At 37.5% G+C, this 23,219-nt stretch overlaps 1 protein-coding gene across 2 annotated transcripts in view; it reads right to left on the reverse strand.

The window, feature by feature from the left end:
* Positions 1-23,219, reverse strand: part of STOX2 (storkhead box 2) — a 161,320-nt gene that overhangs the window by 60,396 nt on the left and 77,705 nt on the right. The window contains exon 1 of one of the 2 annotated variants that reach the window (XM_032223966.1): positions 18,424-19,115. The exons of the other annotated variant lie outside the window; for it this stretch is intronic. Within the exon in view, the coding sequence (XP_032079857.1) occupies positions 18,424-18,589 (166 nt within the window). The 5' untranslated portion in view covers positions 18,590-19,115. Of the gene's footprint in view, positions 1-18,423; positions 19,116-23,219 lie in introns of those variants that run through there. 2 annotated transcript variants of the gene reach the window in all.

Here is a 23,219-nt window from a genome sequence, read left to right on the forward strand (position 1 = left end):
GTTGGGGTCCTGGACATCTGTCGACAAGTGGGCTTCAAGTGGACCAGCCAACAAAATGACAAAAATATAGTGCAGATGAAAATCATGCCATAATGGCCTGTTACTACAACTCAGAGCCACAAAAAAGAGGTTATTTAAAGCGAATGTATGAATTATGGAAACAACAATATCCAGATTCAAATGTTAGTGAACAATGACTAGCAGATCAAAGGTGATTTATTATACGAAATAAAGTGTTTAGTGAAGTTGAACTTGAGGAAATTCAGGCATATTGCAAAACTAAAAAAACAACATCACAAACGGAAATAACTGATAACTAAAGACATTGTAGTAGAACTCCCAGAAGAAGCTCTCGGGGAGGAAATAACATCACCACCACTAGAACCAGTTATCATTGAACCAACTGATGAACTAACTCAAAAACAAAAAGAATTGAAGGACAAGATCATGGAGCATTTTCTGTCTAATGAGGAAAGGCAGCGTTTACCATCATTAAAAACTGTGCCTAAGAAAATTTTGGCTTCTATCATGAAAATGGTTAATGCAGTATTTTCAACAATTGAATCGGGATCCATCTTGGAAACGAACCAGTTAATGTACAGTGCAGCTGTAATAGTCACTAATGAACTAGGCATTAAAATCAAAGCACCTAGTCACAAAAGGGAAAAAGCATCGAAGCTAAAGTGGAAAATCTGATTAGAACAAAAAGTCAAAAAATTAAGGGCAGATGCTAGCAACTTAAAGAACATGCATGAGCAACGGCTTAAAAACAGTAAAATCATAGATCAGCTAATCAGAAGATATAGATTGGATACAAGAAACATCAATGAAGCTGTAAAGATTGTAAAACAGCAGATAACAGCAACAGCTAGAAAAATTGAAAGATATGAGGCACGAATCATCCGATATAAACAAAATCAGCAATTTCAATCAGACCAACGGCATTTTTATCAAAGTCTTATTGTGAATGGTGACACCAAAAGTGAAAAACCAGAAAAGCAGGCCACAGTTGAATTCTGGAAAGAATTGTAGGAAAATGCAAAGGACTACAATAAGGAAGCAAAGTGGATACATGACTTTGAGAAAAGCATTGGCAACAAACAAATGCAAGTATTAGAAATAACAACTGAGACAATCAAAAATTGAGTAAAAAAAGTAAAGAATTGGACATCACCTGGAAATGACCAATTACATGGTTTCTGGCTCAAATATCTGACCAGTTTACATGCAATATTGGCCAGGCAACTGAATGAAATTTTACAAAATGGTCAAATTGATGAATGATTGACAACTGGAAAAACATACTTGATTTAGAAAGATGCAACTAAAGGAACAACACCTGAAAACTACAAACCAATAACATGCTTGCCAACAACTTTCAAATTACTCACAGGCATTATTGCAGATAACATTATGGATTATTTGGAAACAAATAACATCTTGCCAGTAGAGTGAAAAGGCAACAAAAGAAGGAGCAGGGGCACAAAAGATCAGCTCCTAATTGATAAAATGATATTAGAAAATAAGAACAGAAAAACAAATTTGAATATGGTCTGGATTGATTACAAAAAGGCATTCGACTCATTGCCACATAGTTGGATCATAAAATGCTTAGAAACAACTGGCATTAGGAAAAATATTACATCCTTTACTGAAAAGGCGATGAAACAATGGAGAACTGAGTTGGCAGTAGGGAATGAGAACTATGGAATGGTTAATATCAAGCGAGGAATTTTCCAGGGTGATTCACTTTCACCTCTTCTCTTCATCATCACGATGATCCCACTATCAGTAATCTTAAAAAAATGAAATTAGGCTACCAAACAGCCAAAGAAGCTGAAAAAAATTATTATATATGGATGATTTGAAACTCTATGGAAAGTCAGAAATAGAAATTCAATCACTGACAAACACAGTCCGAGTATTCAGCACTGATATTTCAATGCAGTTTGGCATGGAAAAATGCGCCACTGTATCCATAAAAGGGGCAAAATCACTACATGTGAGGGAATTGAAACGCCCAATGGCCAACTAATTAAATGCAACGAAAATGAAGCCTATAAATACTTAGGCATTCTGCAGTTGGATAACATCAAGCATGGAGAAGTAAAAACTATTGTCAGGAGAGAGTACACCAACAGAGTTAGGAAAATACCAGTGGAACTGTAAAAAACTGTGCTACTCGGAACATCATACATCTTAAAAAAGTACTTGGTTTATATCTAGGACTCTGGCAGCAACGATCAGCACCAGTCAATGGTATTTGTGAGGCATTTTTGAATGTTCAGTTTACTGAGTTTCATGTTTAATGTATAAAATGATGATGATGATGTTTCTTTCTTAGGGTTAATAGAATTGGACTGCAATCATCCAGAGGACCATAGATGGCAGCAAAGAGACAGAGAACCCACTTTGTTTCCATCCAAATTTGATCTAAATTTCTGTGGTCAGCAGTAGCATGCCAGCTATTTTGCAAATGCTTTCTTAAGTGGCCACTGGTTGAAGGCTGATGTAGTGGCTGGCTTGGAGGAGAGGCCTTTGTGTTCAATATTCATATCTATGTAACATTGTTATATGAAACAAAGCTTATGGGAAGTTGCTAATAGACAGAAAAATAATCCTAGATTTGCAGAGCAATGAAAATTATTTAAACCGAATATGGACAGACAAGAAACCTACACACTTTCTGGGAGGAGAACCTTGGATAATAAGTAAGTCAGTTCAGCATAAACAATAATACAAAGGAACAAAGTTGATTTTCAGTCAATGAAGAAATGCCTAGTACAAGAGTTTTTCTTGCATGCAGAACAAAAAGTAATTAGGTATTTTCATCAGCTCATCATTATGTTCTTCGGAGTAGTTGTACTTGACACAACACATCAAAATAGCATTCTATCAGCTACTAAATGAAAATAAAATTTCTACTTCTTCATATATTAATTCTATAATTTTGAGTCAATACCATTTAGAGTAGAACTGGACAGTATTACATATGTTCACACACAATGCTATTCCCTTAAAAGTAGATTTACATTCTTGTGGTTATGAGCAAATAGTTATTACAGTGACACACTCACAAAATCAATGACTTAATTAAATGTCCAAACATAAATTTATTCACCCTGCCATCATATATAAAATCTTTAACATGGCTTTGTCTGTATGTCTTAAAAGGTTAGATATTCTTTGGCATATCCTGAAATACCTCCCATCTACAGATTCTTAGGAAATTATGTAATTCTTCAGTAATATGTTTTCCATACCAAAATCCAGAAAACTTAGAAAAAACTTTTTCAGGGCTTCACTTCCAATCAATCTCCTATTCAGAACAGGAATCTCAATTAAAACATCCAAAAAATTATCATGTAAACTAAAAATCATTATATCCAGTGAAGGATAGTATATCTCATTGTATAACTGGTTCCACTCCTGAACTGAGCATGCTATTGAAAATTTTTCTAACATTCCATAGGAATCTTAAAATTTGAAGATTTTTAAAAACTTTAAAAAATTTGTATCTTATACTCTGGAATGATGGGGAACACGTTTACAGGTAAAGTACTATTAGATCCCCCTGTGGTTTCAAGGAAAATTATGTCCAATTGCTTCAGTCTCTTTTCATAGGATTTAGTATCTTTCTTCGGTTCACACTTGTTGCCTTTGTTTGAAGCTATTTCAATTGCACTGATTTTTTCTTATAGTGCCACCCCTAGTCTGACCAGTGTAAAATGAGATGAAATTATTACTTTCTTTAACTTGAAAATCAGATTTCTATGGATGAAACCTAAAACAGGATATATAACACTGCTGATTCATTCAACACCATTCCAAGATATTTTTCACAAGTGTCCTAGACAAACACTTATCTCCTTTTACACCAGTGCAACTTCTTTCCATTTCCTAAGTCCGTGATGGTGATCCTATGGCATGTGTGCCACATGTGGCACACGGAGCTCTCTCTGCAGGTACGTGAGCCATTGGCCAACTCAGCTCCACCATGCATATGCATGTGTCTCCTGCTGCCCACTGTTTAGGTGTCTGCTGCGCATGTGGGAGAGGCGTGTGCATGCACAGGGGGCGCATGTGCATGGGTGGGGTGGTGATGGGGAGCACGCCCCCCCCCATTTTTGGTCATAGGAGGCTTCAGGCAGTCCTCCTAGGCCCAAAACTGGCTGCGAGGAGGGGAGTGTGGCATCCCCCCTGCGCCTCGCTTTTGATCTCAGGAGGTTTCAGAGAGGCCTGCTAGGTACAAAATGGGCCACAGGGGGGGTTAAGTGCTCCCACGGCCTGTTTTTCTCCCAGGAGGCTTCAGGTGGACCTGCTAGGCCCAAAACAGGGTCCAGGGGTATGGCACCCCCATGGCCCGTTTTTGATTCCAGGAGGCTGCAGGGAGTCCTGCTATACCCAAAATAGGGTATGTGGGTGTGTGGCGCCCCCTGTGGCCCATTTCTGGTTCCAGGAGGCTTATAGGGGGGTCTGCTAGGCCCAAAATGAGGCACAGGGGGTTGTGCACACATGTGCGGGGAATGCAGGGGGGTCATGCACACATGCGCAGGGCATGCAGGGGGGAATGCATTGCATTATGGGTGCGTACACGCGTACACATACTTTCACCATGCAAGGACAAAAAGGTTAGCCATCACTGTCCTAAGTGAAGAAATCTACATTTTCTCTGTGTATGTGTATGTATATGCATATTTGATTTTTAAAAAATTCTGGAAGTTTCTCTCCTCTCCATCTTTGTGTGATCTATAAAATTAATGAGCGTTCATACCAACTCCAATTACAAATTACTAATAACATTGAAAACCAGAAGTCCCAGGAGAGAATTTTGTAGCCCCTATTCAATTTGATGAGGAACCACTGATAGAAGACAGATTTATCAATCTTGCTGTCACTTGGTTTAGGAGAATAAATGGCAGAAGTGTTCTCAATTTAACCAATTTCCAATACCTTACTCCCAGTAAGTTTTGCGAAAGAATGGCAGTGAAGGCACAAGTGGTTGAATCAGTTATTCCTGGCACATCTAAAATGGTGCTAGAGTAGGCAAATGGCACTACCTCATTCCAAAAGTAATAAAACAGTAAACAATTTGACCATGCAAACACCTTGCTGGGGATGAGCAATCAGAGTAAATGAGAATTAGACTAAACTCTATTTTATTAGCCAGATTAATACCCTGGGCTATTTCCTTTCTTTTGATTTGTGTTTGAGATTTTTAATTGTACAATTAAACTTTTAATGCACTCATCTGAAGTAAAACCAGCTACACATCTGTTTTCTAGTTTGAATCAAACAGTGAAAGCTATGAACTGTATAAGTCAATGTTCAGTTATATCTTTTGTGATTAGGCTCATTATGCTTTGGGCAAACACCTTTTTTACTAGCTCTTTGTGCAACCTAGAAACCAAATCCCTCCCTTGGGTACCATTTGCACAGCTGGTCATTCACTTGCAGTGGATGTCTTCTATGGACTGGAGGAATGAATGAGCATTCCCATCTGAGTCTAAGGACTTCAACTTTCCCTCCAAAATCCATAGGATCTACCTGTAGCTTTTCTTTAAAGTAGTATTTGTCCCAACACAGTCAACAGTAATAATGTTAGTATGCCACCCCCACTCTATTTTTCACAATAAAATTGAAAATACTATAGGACCAAATGAAGAAAGAAAAAACGCAAAGCTAAAGAATAAACAAACTGCTCCTTTGGAGTATGCACAATTTCACTAAATAGAGAATGTCTGACTCTCTGACTGCTATAAATATATATGATATGGGTGTTTGGAAAGCTTTATGCTGTAGTTGCAGGGAAGTTGAAGGCTGATTACAGAACTGAGTTTACAAACTAATTCACTGCAATGTGAAATTTAAAAATGAAATATTTCAGATATATTATTTTTAGCCAGAATATATTTATGGGATATCCATACTCTCTGTCGAGAAAAAGAAATAACAACAATAATAATTCTTTTGAACTGAGAATTTTTCAGAGTGAAATTTCTTGTCATATATTGGATTACATAACTTGAAACAATAGAAATAAAACCTTAAATGACTCTGACAGGAAAATCTAAAACAACCTTATAGCTACAACAAAGAGAATATGCAAACACATGGAGGAAATGCATGGCTTATACAGAATTATGCGCTAAAATATCTTAAGGACATGTATATATGTAAATGGACTGAATCCAAAATACTTATTAACCTAATAAATGCATTACTTATTAAGGTACAAGATCAACTGAACATGTTCAGTGGACAAAGAACAGCAAGAGTTTTAGAAAACATTCCTCCCTTTTGCAAGGTTGCCACTGCTACTGATTGTTAGTGTGTGTGCATGTGCAAGTATCTGTAGGTTTCATGCTTTTGGACATGGAATAAGTCAGCAGGTTCTTAAATAGGTGAAGATTTCATCCAATCACATCAAATGAAGCCAATTCATATTTTTGGGCAAATGCATGATTGAAATAGTGTGCTCTTTTTAGTTTGTAATTTTTTAGGTTTTTTTTTTAATTGTATGAATCCTACTACACTGTCCATGTCTCAAAAAAATCCCAAATGTGTATGCATTTTTGCATAAACAGAAATGTCTATTTTTATAGAAATTATCAATTGTTCATTTAAATAGAGATACTCTGGGAAAATGTTACCCTCTTGGAGGACTGAAGATCTCTTTCAATTTAAGAGAGCCTCTTAGCTATTTTTCATCATTTCACCTAATGAAAGACTTCTATACTGAGGAATGCAATTTATACATCAGGAAAATGGCAATAGAATTTATCTGATGACTCTTAAGGAATCTGCTTAAAAAACAAATATCCTTCAGGTTCAGTTTTACTCATAGAGAATAAATTGACATTCGACTCATCAAATGAGGTACAGAAGTTGGTTATTAGGAAAAAGATGACTGGCTGTATTCTAGCTGTGCAATGTCTTTCCTGAAATACTTGATTGGCATTTTACAGGCATCAAATCAATGCCTTTGTTAATTCTTTCAAACATTTTTTCTATTTTTAAGTATTTTAACAAAGGCTTTGGGCAGTTTTGAGGGTTCAGGAGTCTTCTGAAGGGCTACAGAAAACAATGACAGCATCTCAACAAATTTAGCCAAAATTCTTAAGCCTATTTTTTTCAGAAGCAGAAGAACTTTAGGAGGCAACTGTGACCATTCTTCAGCCTTGAAACTTCCAATATCCCAACATAAGGACCAAAGTCGCACTACCGACTGACATTTGATGATTTTGTCCAGTAATTTTGAGAAAGCACCTTGGGATAGCTGGGAACTATAGGTAAGTTGACTGACCATTTTAATTGTAAGGGGAAGTTTGATACTAATTTTTCTTCACCCTGATTTTAGGTTTTTATTTATGCTGACCTAGGGCTGTAATAAAGACTTGATTTATTTTTGATTTTATTCAGATTCTATTTTCTTCTTAGGTTTTATGTTAATTCCAGACTATATCATAATTGGTGATATAAAATATGGAAAATATATTTCCTTTTTAATAGTAAAAGATTTCTTTGGCCTTTAATGTAGCATTATGTTATAATATCTAATATTAATCTATTAATCTTTCACATAATTTAGTTAATTAATCCTGTGAAGCTCAAGGATACATAGCAAAAGATTTTAAAATAACCCTTATGATACAATTGTCCTGCCAGTATGATATGAACTATGTGTGAATAGTCTTTCACTTAGGAAGTGTACAATATCAAAACAGATTCTGCATTAGAATCAGAAGGTTTGATTCAATTTCTGCTCCCTTTCTTTGAGCAAGCAATGGTCCCATGAACAGAGTACAGGTAGTCCTTGACTTACTGCCAGGTTGCTGCAGGAGGCTGCCCAGACCAAAAATGTTTTGGGTGGAAGAGGATTATCAAAACTAAAATAAAAAACAAAAGGAAAAATGTTTCCCCTTTTGCATTTGAGCATGCAAGAAGGTGCGGGAAAGAAGAAAAAGAAAGAGAAAGAAAAGATGAGAAGAGAACAAAGAAGAAAAAGGAAAGAGGGGAAGGAATAAGAAATTTAGAATGAAGAGGGAGGAAAAAGAAGGGAGAGAGGAAGGAAGAAAGATATAATGAGTGAGAAAAGTTCTGCCTTAGGACTTGGCCATCACAGGTGCCCCCCCCAACATGAGTCCTGTCATGCCCACCCTGGCCACGCCCATCCAAGCCTCACTCACCATGACCACGCCTACCCTGGCCACACACCACACACACCCCAGCCCTCTGTGGTCAAACACAACCCTGATGCAGTCCTCAATGAAATTGAGTTTGACACCCCTGCTCTTCTCAAGTTGCTGCTGGCTGGAACATGGCTCTTATCTTTCAACCAATCTGGATATGTGGAGGAAGGAGAGACCAAAAGAGAAGGAAAAATGGACACTGCTCTTCTTTCTTGTAAGTGAGTCCCCAAGAGGGAAAACTGCTCATCTGACTGGCTGTTAGGCATTTTATTTCCCAGGCTTTGGATTTTCTGTCCATTAACTGGACTGATGGGTTGTCACTTTTCATTAACCTTTTCAGTCGTTGAACTTGAAATGGAAGTTCTGCATATTCACTACAATATGCAAGTCTACTTAAGGCTTGGATAACAGTTAGCTTGTTTTTAATCTACGTCAAAGGGGCTCTCAGGTCTTTAACAAAGGAAGTAAAAAATAGGCTATTCACTCCTTGTTTAAATCAAGTCCTACAGTCTGTTAATAAACCAACAGGCAATATTTTGGCACTAGTCTCTCAAATATGCTTCAGAACCTCATCACAGAAAAAGATTAGAGCTGTATTTGATACAATTAAGTTTACAAGACCTTATGTAAGGTATATAAATAATCCTATGAATAAGTTCCCTTTTTATTAATTTATACTATTCCTAGCTGTTTATTGTGCAACAGCTCTCTAGTATATTAAAGTTTATGTAATGGCAGAAAGTATACTATGGAAATTCTGCTAACATACAACTCTGACAAATTTCTACTCTCAGTAACTCATAGGACTATGATTTTTTCTTAAAAAATATGTTTTGCAGGTTGAAATAGTGCCTGTTCTTCAACTGTAGTCCTAACTCAAGAATTCACCCAAATATGTGTGAATTGTCACCATGTACTCTTTGCCAGTACTTTTCCACCCAGAGTATGTTTAACATGAAGGAAGAAGATTTTTATATCCTCAACTGAACAACACAGAAAGCTCTAGTAGCAGGGAACCTTGAACTGAAGACGTTCAGAACAAAAACCTCGCTTATGCAAGTCAAACAAAATTGTAATTATGAGCATTCCAATAGTTTAATAGAATGGAACAAACATGTAGCCAAATTCTGCTTGTTCTTTAAAAAAGATTCAGCTGAAAAGTTATATTCTCCTCTATTAAGAGGTCTGTGTGTGTGTGTGTGTGTGTGTGTGTGTGTGTATGTGTGTGTGTAGGATATACCTCAAGGTCTTCAAACCTGTTGTGGAATAAGAAATAAGCAAGTCAGATCCATTTAAAAAATATTAATAGATATTTTGAAAATAAGATTGCCTTTATCAACTATTACAATCCAATTAAAAATCACCTAGATGTATTACGTAATTGTTTTGCCCATATTTTAGTTTAGAGAACAGTTAATTACAGTTAGTGATCTGTCTCAATTACTTCAATAAAAAGTTCTTTTGCTATTTGACATTAGTATATGAATGCAACTTTATTAAAATATTCATTTTTTATAAATCAGATGAAACAATATTTTAATTATTTTTACATAAACATACTGTATTCTGCAAAATTAAAAATTGAAAATATTGCTTATGCTTCATGAAAAAGAAACAAAAATTGATATATAATGATTTGGCAATTAAAATTAAGGAATTATGATTAATTATGCAAAACATCCTAGGTTAGAATCACACAATATTTTTATATCTGCTTAAATAGAATTTATCCATTGACTTACAGTCATAAACAATGTTGATAAAAGAATAGTATTACAATAATAAAGGCTTCTCAGAGTACAATATCTATTGGTTACATTCAGCAGAACAACTATTTTTTAAAATGCCCAAGTTTCTCCAATAGATTCAAGAGTCTTAGCTCAATTAAATACTTTTGGGGTAAAATAAATCTCCTCCAATCTGACCAAACTGCGTATTTAGATGCAATCTCATCCCTTCAAAAACTGTTAAATTATAACTATTAAATTAATGAAAAATGCTGATGCTCTTTCAACAAATTTGTATGAAATATGTACTAAAGCATTGGTGAACAATCTTGGCAATTTAAAGTCTTGTGGACTTCAACTCCCAAAATTCCCCAGCCAGCCATCTTAAAGTAGTCAAGGTTGAATACCTCTGTAGTAAAGGATATTATTGATTATCTTATCTCTTATCCTTATTGCCCCCAAGGATTCATATCACCTTATCTATTGTATTTTATACATATAATAATATAATATGCAACACTGAAGGTTTTAAAGAAACAATTGCACAACCATTTGTCTGAAATAGTATGGGGTTTCCCTGTTTGTGCAGGGGATGGATTAGAAGCTCTCCAAGATACCTTTCAACTCTGTTTTTCTGTTATTCTAGTATTCAATGTTACAATGATATCACTGGAAAATGATATTTCCTTTAATTCTGCTCTTAACTATCCAATATAAGGATATAGCTACAGGACACAATAAACTGTAATTAGAATTGGAAATCAGCAGGAAAAAATGGACGAAATTGCAAGAAGAAAGGAATTTTGATGAACCTGAAATGGAGAATCTAAAACTAGTATTTAAGAGGTGTGTCCTTATGACTGACCTCGCTTCCTCAGACATAAACATTCTGATGAAAGGCCTTTCCTTTGTTTCAGCCATGCTAGAAAACTGTTAAAGAAAAACAGGTGGCCTCACCTACACTTGTACTTTACATTGTTAGCAATCAAGAACTACCATTTAGGAATGGTTTCAAATAAATATGTAAATATTTATGATGATCAAAAAAGTTCAACAATACAATTTGGGATAAAACCATCTTGTTCTAAAAGTCACCTCCTTATTTTTGAGGGGGGGGGGACCAGGCATCACATTTTAAACTATCTCAAGGAACTAGTGCTCACATTCAGCCTAGAACTTGCCTAGCCCTGCAATAAATCAACTTCATTCACCTGTCAGACATTTAGATGAGTATTCTTAGACTCAAATCCTTCAGAAAATACCTTGCTTTTTGTTTTAGTGTCATCCCTCCCTCCACCAGTTGCTGCCTGATCTACTTGCAGCATAATTGTCTAGTGAGTTCAATAATATTCATGGAAATTCAAATAGACTTTATATAGGATATTTTATTTCTTATGATTGTTAAGTTGTATCTCAACACTTGTTTGACAGGCTCTCAGTTGCTACATCCATACAGACCAGTAAGAGAAACAAGCCAAGAACAAGCCATTAATATTGTTAAATGCAAACATTTATTGGTAAGCAAGTGATTGATATACTAAAAATAATTATACCAGTACTTAGCAACAGTAATTTTACATCATCCTCAGAAATTCTGGAGGGGCAAAATTTTTATATTGTATAGTCATCAGGAAGAAGAAAAGATAAAATCCTGAAAAATGTCATGGAGGAGGCAGCATGTAATCTTTGAGTCAATGTCAATGCACAGACAGCAAAATCCTGAACTTCAAATATCATACTTTTTCTTCCTTGCAATCGTATCTGATTCTTGGAGGTTGCCTCAACAGATCCCTGGGGTTTTCCAGAAGTGGTTTGCCATTGCTTTCTTCCTAGGGATGAGAAAGTGACAGGCTCCAAAGTCACCCAGCGGGCTTTGTGCTCAAGAGGAGATTAGAACTCATGGTCTCCCAGTTTCTAGCCTGATGCCTTAGCCAGTCTACCAGACTGGCTCTTCTAAATATCATGTATAGATTATCATATTAAAAATATTCACACTGTTTGTCTATGGAGATTCTCAGTCATCCAGGTCATAGTTGTCCCAACAGTGGTTTTTCAAGAGGCAACTGGATTTTTTGTTTTTCTTGGAAGACATTTTGCTTCTTATTCAAGAAGCTTCTTCAGCTCTTCAAGAAACTTCTTGAATAAGAAGCAAAACGTCTTTCAAGAAAAACCAGAAAGTCCAGTTGCCTCTTGAAAAAGCACCTTTGGGGCATTCATACTGTTCCCCAACACATTTAGAAGTGTTATCATCATTGCATTAGTCGAAGAGAAAATGTTTATTCATGTTGGCCCAAAGTATACTTCTAAATAGAATAGCTTATTTTTATTTATGGAAGCAAAAAATTTAAAATTAGATAATGAAAGGAAGGAAAAAAGACCAATGTATTTTAAGCTCTTACAATGTGTAAAAAATCCATCAACTGATATAACAGTAACCAGATTATTAAGAAACTATAGAACATTATAATAAAAACCATTTGCTCAATGGCATGAAATAATACAGTTAAAATAGATGGGGGAGTCACGGGCTACAATTATAGTTCCCAGCCTATCTCATAATTTGAACACACTTCCTGAGATATCATTGATCAAATAACCATATATTCTTCAAAGTATATATGTGAACACACTTGAGTTCTCATTCAAGTCACCTTTAAAAACAGAAGATATTAACTTTTTAATATTATACTTAAATACCCTTATCCTATGGATTCTGTCCTCTAATTTACTATTCCAATAAGGCCATTATGCAACATGTTTGTTTCAGTCTCTAAAAAGAAGAAGGCAGAGTCAATACCCATACTTTGGATTTTCATATCAGCACGTCGGAGAACACCACCTCCCACCAACACTGACAGAGCAGCCCACTGTATATAAACAGAGAGCAAACCCCACCCACTTCTACCACTGACAATGTTAGCTATTTGGGTAATGAAATATCTTCAAGAAAAAAACCCAAGCTCAGAGAACACCAAAGTCCCTACCATTCATTTTCACTATAAAACTAAATATTACTCCACAAAATATATTCCTTATAAGCTACATAAGGCAAGAAGGGAGGGGGGAATAAGCACTGAGTGGTTAAATCTAGATTCATCATGTATCTACCAGTAAGCTTCCCGATAGTAATACTCTACCTTTCTAACCAAAGACCTACTGGCTAGAAACAAATTAAGAGGTATTTATTTTCACATCCTTAAACCTTCCCAACAGAAGATTAGAATACTTTTAGATCTACTTCATCAATTACTGTAATTCCCAAGTGAATTTTTCAGCATAACTTCTTTTATTAACTTTAGTTAATGCATTTGTTCTAATTGTCTCCTGGAATGAGATAATCCTTCACAATTATCCTGCTATGGAATTATCCAATCAGGGATACTAAAACATTATACATTAGGTGAGTTTTGAAAAGCACCGGGCATTTCAACTTGTTCAAAATAGGACATCAAAGCTGTTAACTCAAACATACATCTTACTAGAATTCAAAAATCTGCTGTAATGTGTAGGGTCACCTGTTCTGAGGCCACAATATTTGAAAGACTATTTTTTCCCATATGATATGGTCAATCATAAACTGTCTACTGTGGACCTTACCCCATTCCTAAGAGGTCTGTAAAGGGGGTGTGCATAAGCGCACCAGGGTGCCTAACGTCCCTGTCCTACTATCCCCATCTATTTGTATTCATTTCTTTCATTTATATCCATGTTTATATTTATACCTGCTATCTTGTACATGTTTGACAAATTAATAAATAACAAATAAATACAAACTATCATAAGCTCTGTTACAGACTTGCCTTTTCAGACAATAAATTACTATGGATCAGGCTACAATTGTAATTCTTATCCAGTAACATTTGTTTGTGTTCATTCTCTTATTTTGCATTTTTTTTGTTTTAATTGTTTTTCTGTCCAGACTTTGATTTTTTAAAAAGTGTTTTTCCTTTGTCACTTCACTGCATACTGTACTTTTCTACACACACACAAATAGAGACACATCATTGTAACAAAGGCAATTCGCCAGCAAGCTGTTTGCCCAAGGCAACTTCAAGTCATCCTAGAAGAGCATATACTCACTTTGCAAGTTATACAGCTAAACTAAGCAAAATGTGGAAAGAGGATAATTTCCAACATTAGATAATAGACCAGGTGCACAGGAAGCATTCATTTTTATTCTATCCTATGGGTTATGCCTTACCTAGCTTTCAACTTGGAATAAAGAATAGGTGATGTCTAGAATCAGTAATTATAATTAAAGCTATCAAGCAAGACTAATGCCCCTTTTAAGTAACATTTTTATTGACTTATTTGTATTCATCCTTCCTTCATGGAGCTGTAGCACTATACATATTCCTTCTTTATTCTAACAATGACTGAGAGATTGGGCAGGCTTACAGCAAAAAACTGATTAAAATATCACCAACAATGATTTGGAGGTGACAAGTGTATCTAATTCTCCATCTGACAATCTAACCACAAAACTATTCATACTTTCACTCTCGGAAGTGGAATCTTGGTGAGATAATTTTAATTTGGTGCTTGCTTTTTCTTCATTATAGTATCTTTCTTTAATGCAGGGGATTCTGTAGTACTTATATTAAAGATCTGTTAATGTATTATTTCTATCGTACTCCTCATCATGAATACATTTAGTGATTCACAACCTTCCACAATAAAGGTAACTTCTGTCATACAAAATATGCTGAATCCCTCATTTCTGATTAACTGGTTTTATTCAAATGCATGCATTACACAGCTGTAGAATAAAATGGATACCAACTTTTTATTTTGATTTAAAGTAAAATGTTTATTAAACTTTTTTCTATTGTCCAGATAAATATTCCAAAATCTGGAAGGTTAGACAATAATTTATTCCTTAAATTGAGCACCAGCATTTCCACATTTTAACTGAGGTAAACCCTTTTTCACCTCAAACCCTAGCTTCTTGTTTTAAAACAAAACAAAACTATCTGAATGGACCTTATGTTCCAAATAAGTCTTTAATGGAACTAATAGCCAATAACCGGATACCAATACTTGGTATAGATATGAGAAAGAACAAAGAAAATAAAAGATATATATATATATATATATATATATATATATATATATATATATATATATATATATATATATATATATATATATATATTACTAGATTTAAGTTATACAATTAATGAGACTATTCAAAATTTGTCTCAAAATACAAAAACCAAACATGTTGATTGTTCTACTCTTTATTCCTTTGAAAAAGTAAAGCCAGTGAGTTTTTCTATGGAAAATTTCTATTTCCAACATAAAATAAACATGAATAAGCTCTACAAAGTGGTTGCTCAGAACGGCACTGAAAAATGTGACTTATGATCATTTTACACACATTTGTTGCAGCATCTCCGTGGTCACATGATCAAAATTTGGACGTTTGGCAACTGGCATGCATTCATATGACCACCTTTTGTGACGTTCTGACAAGCAAAGTCAATGGGGAAGCCAGATTCACTTAACAACCATGTTATTAACTTAACTACAGTGATTCACTTAACAATGGTGGCAAGAAAGGTCATAAAATGGGGCAAAAGTCCTCAACTTACAATAATTCATTTAATGGCAGTTCAAAGTCACATAATTCACTGGAAAAAGTGACATGATTGTTTTTCACATTTATGACCACTGCAGCATCCCCATGGTCACAGGATCAAAATTCAGATGCTCGGCAACTGATTCATGATGGTTGCAGTGTCCTGGGGACATGAGAGCAGCTTTTGCAACCTTCTGACAAGCAAAGTCAATGGGGAAGCCAGATTCACTTAACAACTGTGTTACTAATTTAACAAGTGCAGTGATTCACTGCACTGTATTAGGAAAGGTTGCAAAATGGGCCAAAACTCACTTAACAAGTATCCCGGTTAGCAACAGAAATATTGGGCTCATTGGCCATCGTAATGACTACGTGTGCTTTCTATTGTTTTTCTGAAAAGGCATCAAAACGTTATTATCGAATATTTACCTTATCACAACATTCAGATATCTATATTAGTGAAAGGAAAACCATGTTTAAAAATGAAATGTTACCAAATGCTAATTGAAAATCATAACCTATCAGAACACATATCTTAGATATTTCTATATTCACTACCTTTATAAGGTATTCTAGGGCTGTTCCTGTTTAAAAAAAATCTCACAGATAGAATGACTTGGAGATTTAGGGAAAAGAAAAAATGATTTGCATGTATATTTTAACATTATTGACCTACCTAACGATCACTCCCTAACTATCTTTTTTTTCTTCTTCCAAGAACTTTCTGAAATAAAATTGCAATCATATTAATAGCAATTAGGCTAAGTAACAGGACAAACACAATTTGGAAGTCTGAAAAATCAAGACCCTCCCTTTTGTATAACATTTTGAGTGACAAAGAAAACATTTGTATTCAGTCTGTCAATTTTATGCAAGGCATCTTCCTATATATTTCCTGCCCCAAAGAGGCCTATAAAAATGGCCAGGATTTAGAACATTAATTCATTCCTCCACAACCAATATACAGAAAGACAAAAGACACAAGTAAATTCAGAATGAGGCTAAAATTACTTTTTCAGTTACAGCATCATATATTAAGTTTGCTTTATATAATTTCTGATATACTCTTAACAATTATAGAGTATTACTCATAGTTGATGTGTCACCTGCTCTTTTCTCACCCACCCCCCCAGACACCATATATTTTTGCACTGTTAATTTTGCAGGCTTTGCCACCAGGCTAGGGAGATGGAACATTCTATTTTACAATGTCCTGACCCAACACAAGTAACTCTAGCACCCCCAAAGAAATTCATATCAGTTTCATTATCGATGATTAGATTAAATCATTTTGCAATGTTGTACTATTTCAAAAATATAACCTTTTTTTATAATCTGTTAACATCCTAGGGATTTTGCATAAGTAATATGAGTTAAACACATATGATAAACTTACCAACAATACAGATTTGCAGAAAAAATATGAAATTGTAATTCCAGTGACACAAAACCAGATCACAATGCAATTATATATTAGTTACTCTAAACTATTTTTAAAAAATAACTGCATAATGAATTAGTAAACTCCCATTCAAATTTTAGGAATATACAGCATGGGCCAAATGCACTATTAAATATACTAAAGCAACAATATTCCAAACAGTGTGGCTGGTTTTTATTTTTTATACAGATTTGGCATTTTACTGAATGCATTCCTATGTGGCAGCCTAAAAGCTTGTAGACCAAAACTCATTCAAGCAAGATTCCCATAAAATATATTTCCTCTATGTTTACAGCTACTGACAAAAGGCTGTTAACAATCTATTCTTACCTTTAAAGATTAGTGCTTAGTAGAAAAACATAATCATTAACAAAAGAAAACAAGTTAAGTAAGCAAGTTATTCACAACCACTAACTTTAAGAACTGGGCCAGAACAGAAGAGAAAAGCTAACCTCTGCCAAGTAATAAAGGTTCATGTTTTTATGCTGAAGCGAGTTTAATTCCCAATAATAAAAGAAAATGTAATATTGTACTAGTGAAACCTGATCTCAGACTAAATCCAATAATTAAAACAATAAAAAGATTTCCATATTATGTCCTTTCCAGTAGGATTCTTATAAAATATTCCTTTTGGTCTCTCTTTAAAGTTTGAAATTTAAAAACCATCAGTTAAGCAAACATGCATTATCGCAAAAAGGCATTTCCTTCTATAATTCTTGACTGAAAGATCAAGTTGCCCTGATACATAGCTTTCTGCAGCACTCCTGTCACATTTTGTTGTGCTCTGATCTTGTTATGCATGCACAAACATGTTAATGCAGTATCCATTATTACTAAGGAGCTTGCGCTGAAGCAATAGATAGGGAAAGGCACACATATGATACACACCCCCAGACACTCTTCCCTTCCTACCCACTATTGTTTACATATGTACTCATCTTTATCAGCAAAACAAAACTCCCTCCTCAACCCGCCCCACCCGCCCCCAGCCAAATGGATACTGGAGACAATATCCACAATAAGGCCACGATGGCAGGGCCACTTCCAGATGGAAAATGCAATTCAGAAATGCCTTTAGGGATGATTGCATTTAGGTAAAACAAGAGATAATATATGGTTTGATCATCCTTAGACAGCCCAGCGGTGGGGATGATACTTGTGCTCTCACAAAGGGGTGCAACGTTCCAAACGCGGGTTAGAGCATTTCCTCCTCTCCCCATTTATTTTAAGGGAGCTGGAAGGTTTTAAATTCCATATTGAGAAGGCCCTGCTTCAAATAAATCTTCCTGAGGTACAAAATGGTGGATGCGAGCTTTAAAAGAAATTGCCTCCTTCATTGCAACCTATGCTAATCAGTCGCAACCCTTAACACGGCGCGGGGGAGATAAACAAACACACCAAGACCAGCCCTTTGAAACAGGCAGATTTGCATGTACGTGTGTACACCTACCCACCATCCCCACAGACACTGATGTTACAGACCTGATGTCATGTAGCCCCGTGATGCTTGGGAGAGGAACGCTGGTGGGAAATGTTTGTGCAGGCGGTAGTCCTTCTCGCTGCGGGACCTCATGCGGTCCGAAGCCCGGTCAGAGAAATCCGAGCTCGGCCAGGCTCGCCGTAAGGTGATACTTCGGGTCTTCTTCATGTTGAGGCTCCCCGCAAGCTAATTCCGCACGAGCCGCCGCGGCGGCATGAACCAGGCAGGCCTCCCGGCTCGCTTTATCTCAGCCTCCTCACAGGCAGCGCTCGGGCTGGCAGCGCAGCGCGCAACCTGGAGCCCCTGCCTCCTCCATCGCGGTTCCTCCGTGCCTGGTTTCCCTCCCGCGAAACAGCCTGCGTTACGCGCGCCCCACAACGCATCCCCCTTCACGGGCACTCCAACCAGCTTCCATCCCGAGTCATGTGGAGGAAAGGCAAATGGGGCGGCTTCGAAGGCGGCGGCGGCGGGGGAAGAGCAGAGCCCTCGACGGCGTGGAAGAAGCGCGGCGGTTCCAAAACAATAGCTCGATTCGGCGCGGAAGGGCTCAGCCAGCGGTGAGCCGGGGCACCCAAGGCCCGAGCAAATCAGGCAGCGCGCTCGGCCTGGGGGCGCTGACCCCGAAGGCTGCGGGGAAAAAAGCAAGGAAACCTCCGAGCTGTAAAGCCATAGGAATCGCCCGAAGGGCTGGCAGCGGCCAAAGGCTGGCTTCCCCCCCTCCCTCCGTCGACCTATCAGAATCCAAGCAAACCATCAAGGAGGCAGCCTAAAAAGCATGGCTGCAGCAACCATTCTTCCCGTTCGCAGCACCCACTGCCTCTCCTCCCGCCCTGGCCGCGCATATTCCTCCTTCGCGCACTCCAGTTGCCTAAACCTACAAGCGGCGGCAACAGTAACAATCGCCTTCACTGCAGATAGCTGAGGCGCCCATCTCCATCGCGCTCCCGCAGCAGCGGCAGCATCCCTCGCCAGCCGTTCCTCCCTCTTGCTCGCCTGCAAGGTTATTCTCCTCTTCCCTTCATTGAGCGCGCGCTTACGTCTCTCTGTTAATCGCGCCAGCAGCTAAAACCCGAAAGCGTCCGGACTGCGAGATTAATCCGAAATGTTTTTCTCTCCGAAAATCCGCCTCGGATCGTCTGCTCGCTTTGCCCCTGCTGCTGCTTGCTGCTGTTGCTCCTCCCCTCCGAAAATGGTGAATAGCTACTGAAGGGCAGGAAAGAAAGCAACAAACCAGCCTTATGCTAATCGAGAAGCTGTCTTAGGTTACACGCGCTGAGCGAGTCAGCCTACAAACTTTCATAGAACCCAGGCTAGAGCTTCTCCAGACCTTGGCTTGTGCTCCGACCACCATCAGATTTGTGGATTTACCGCACATATTTGTTATTCTATTTCAATGGGCAATATCTTCTACACCATTTTCTCACAAAGAAAGGGCAGCACAATAAATGTCTTAAACTGGTTAAACTAAACCAGCCTTTTCAATTATTTCCAAATGCTATTTTGGAAACTAATACTCAAAACCAATGGACAGGAATCCATTGGAGCTGGACTAATGAGGGGAACCTGCAATCTTCTCTACTTGCCTTGAAAGACAAAATCCATCCTCTTTTCTATATACTTGCTGTCCAACAGCCTGTATTGTCTATAATTTTTGTACCAAAAGAAAGAAAAGAAAAACAAGGCCAATCACCCAACTAGATAGTGACAGTGATAAAAGAGGTCCACTTTCATTTATATTATAAGATAAACTTGAAATCATTTAAACTGGGACACCAGAATTGAGGAAAAACCTCTCCTTTTTGCTCAAAGACTTAAAGAAAATCCCCATTTTCTCCAATGCACTATTAAAAGACATATAATTATGGATCTCTTGAAACAAAAAAAGCCAGGGAAATTCTGTCTCTGTCTGTCTGTCTGTCTGTCTGTCTGTCTATCTATCTATCTATCTATTATCTATTTATCTACCTACCTACCTACCTTTCATCTATCTATTATCTATTGTTTGTCTGTTTGTCTGTCTGTCTGTCTGTCTGTCTGTCTATCTATCTATCTATCTGATCCCCTCGCACATATGTGCTAGTCACTCCCAACTCTAGGCGGCGGTGCTCATTTCCATTTCAAAACCGAAGAGCCAGCGCTGTCCAAAGACATCTCTGTGCTCATGTGGCCAGCATGACTAAACGGCAAAGGCGCACGGAGCACTGTTACCTTCCCACCAAAGGTGGTTCCTATTTTTCTACTTGCATTTTTACATGCTTTCGAACTGCTAGGTTGGCAGAAGCTGGGACAAGTAATAGGGATTCGAACTGCCGAACTGCTGACCTTTCTGATCGACAAACTCAGTGTCTTAGCCACTGAGCCACTACATGTATATAAAACTTTGAACTCTTTGATTATTGACCTGCCTGTATTTTAACTTTTTTAAAATATAAACACTAGCAGCACAGAGCTGACCATCAAATTTTAGATGGGTTGCTCTGTGTGGAAGATGAAAGAGTAAATTTGCCACTGCAATTTAATCAGACTGGAAATGTTTTCTTTTCACCATTGGACTCCTTGATCATTACAAAACTTTTGCTCACAATAATTTTTTTTTCAAAGGATAGGATTTCCATTTGTTGAGAAACATTTTTAAAATAAAATTGTATTTCCAGGAATATTTTGTACTATATATGCATACTTTATATGTATAGAAATAACATAAATCTCATCTACATTACCAAAGACACTTAGCACATTCCTCAGAATTGTTGTTCACCAAAACTCATAGAATACTGTAGTGATTAAAGTAATGGATTGGCACTGCGGAGACCCAAGTTCACTTCTCAATTATGGAAGCTTACTGGCTAACTTTCAGCCAATTATTCTCTCTTAAACCAACAATCACATGGTTGTTGTGGGAAAAATGGCAGATGAGAGCAGTTCTGCCATCTTAAGCCTTTATAGGAAGGTAGAATGAATGAATGAATGAATGAATGAATGAATGAATGAATGAATGAATGAATGAATGTATGTATGTATGTATGTAATCAGGGGTGGGTTCCTGCCAGTTCTAACCTCTTCTATAGAAGAGGTTCTACAAATGTACCGTGCCATTTAGAACCGGTTCCAGCTCCCTCCCCTTGCCCGTCCGCACATCATCAAGATGAAGAACAAGACGAGGAATTCTGGGAGTTGAAGTCCACAAGTCTTAAAGCTGTCAAGTTTGAACATCCCTGCGGTTTTTTTTAACACCTTGGCTTGTTTTGAACTAAGATTTATACTCTCCAGATCCAGACAAAATGGAAACTATGGTTAACTGAAAGCGCTCTAATTAATTGCAGGATAAAGAAAAGAAACCAGCAAAAGCCTCACAGATTATTTTAGCTATTTCCAGCTAATAATAAAGCTAATTTATTGCCATCCTACCTCATTCGGAGTGGATGTGCTGTCCTATGATAATTCTCCCATCCTGGTACCATCCAGATGAGTTCAACTATTACATAGGTAGTCAATCCTCATCAATCACGCAAACTAACAAGGGACCCCCAAATAAGGACTTAGGACATGGATTCAAAAGTCCAACAGTTGTCTCTCTTCACAGTCACATGGTCACATTTTGGACAGCATTTATGGCTATTTGCAGCATCCCACAGTAATGTGACCATAATTTGCAACATTTTTTGTTGGAAACCAGTGTTTACTTCCAGATTCTAGTAAAAACAGATATTAATATAGACAGTGAGTTTGCTTAGTGACCATAGCAAAAAAATATCATAAAATCAGGTAATTCACATGACGACCATTTAACATTTTGCATGACACATGGCCATAATTCCAGGTTCAATTATGATCATAAGTTGAAGACTAGGACATAGCCAAAGGGAACCAACCTGCCCCGAAGGTTTTTAAAAACTTTTTTTAAAACTTGCTTCTATGACTAAATCTTTTAGCTTTATCATTGTATTAGGAAAAACAGCCACACTGCCTCCTGACCCCCCTGAACAGGAGAAAGCAACTGTTTTAAACAAATGTTTGTTAAATCATCTTTTCCCTTCAAATTGTACCAAATTGCCAATAAAAACTTGTATTGTGTAGTCTTTAAATAAATAGACCAGTTCTCCAAGCAGGCTCATTTTGTAGTATGTATCGACCTTCCATCTGCTAGACTCCATGGCATCCCCAAAAAGATAATTTCAGATGGGAGAGTGCAATTCACTGCCCGATTCTGGCGCAGATTTGTGGCAATGGTGGGGTCTTCACAGGGACTTAGTATGGCCTTCTACCCTGCGACCAATGGTGCCTCAGAGAGGGCAAAAACGATGGTGGAGCGCTGCTTAAGGTGTTAAATCCAGTACCAAGAGACTGATTGGGCTGAACTCCTCCCCTTTGCATAAGTTGCATATAACAATGCAGTGCACAAAAGTATGGGGTTTACCCCATTTCATGTGGCTACGGGGGGGGGGAGTTCATCCCAATTCCGGAGTGTTCTCAAGTGCGCCCAGATGACACAACCTCGCAGGAGTGGATAGCCTGGTTGCAAAAGTTTGTTCCAGGGACCCTGCCGCAATATCTCTCCAACCACTGGCACGTCCATTATCTCAGAAGCCCACTGCCCCAAACATTTCCTGCAGTATCTGTAGGGCTTGGCTGCCCACCGCGGTGGAGTAACTCCAATCGTCGTCTGAGCCGTGCCTTTCATGCCATTGGGCGAAATGGGTTCCAGAAGGGGGAGCATGGAATGGAAAGCTTCTGTGATCCTGAGCCTCTGGTGAGCCCAGACACCAATCCCGTGTCATTTCTGCATGGGCCTGCCCCA

The sequence above is a fragment of the Thamnophis elegans genome, chromosome 9, assembly GCF_009769535.1.
Source record: "Thamnophis elegans isolate rThaEle1 chromosome 9, rThaEle1.pri, whole genome shotgun sequence".
NCBI lineage: Eukaryota > Metazoa > Chordata > Lepidosauria > Squamata > Colubridae > Thamnophis > Thamnophis elegans.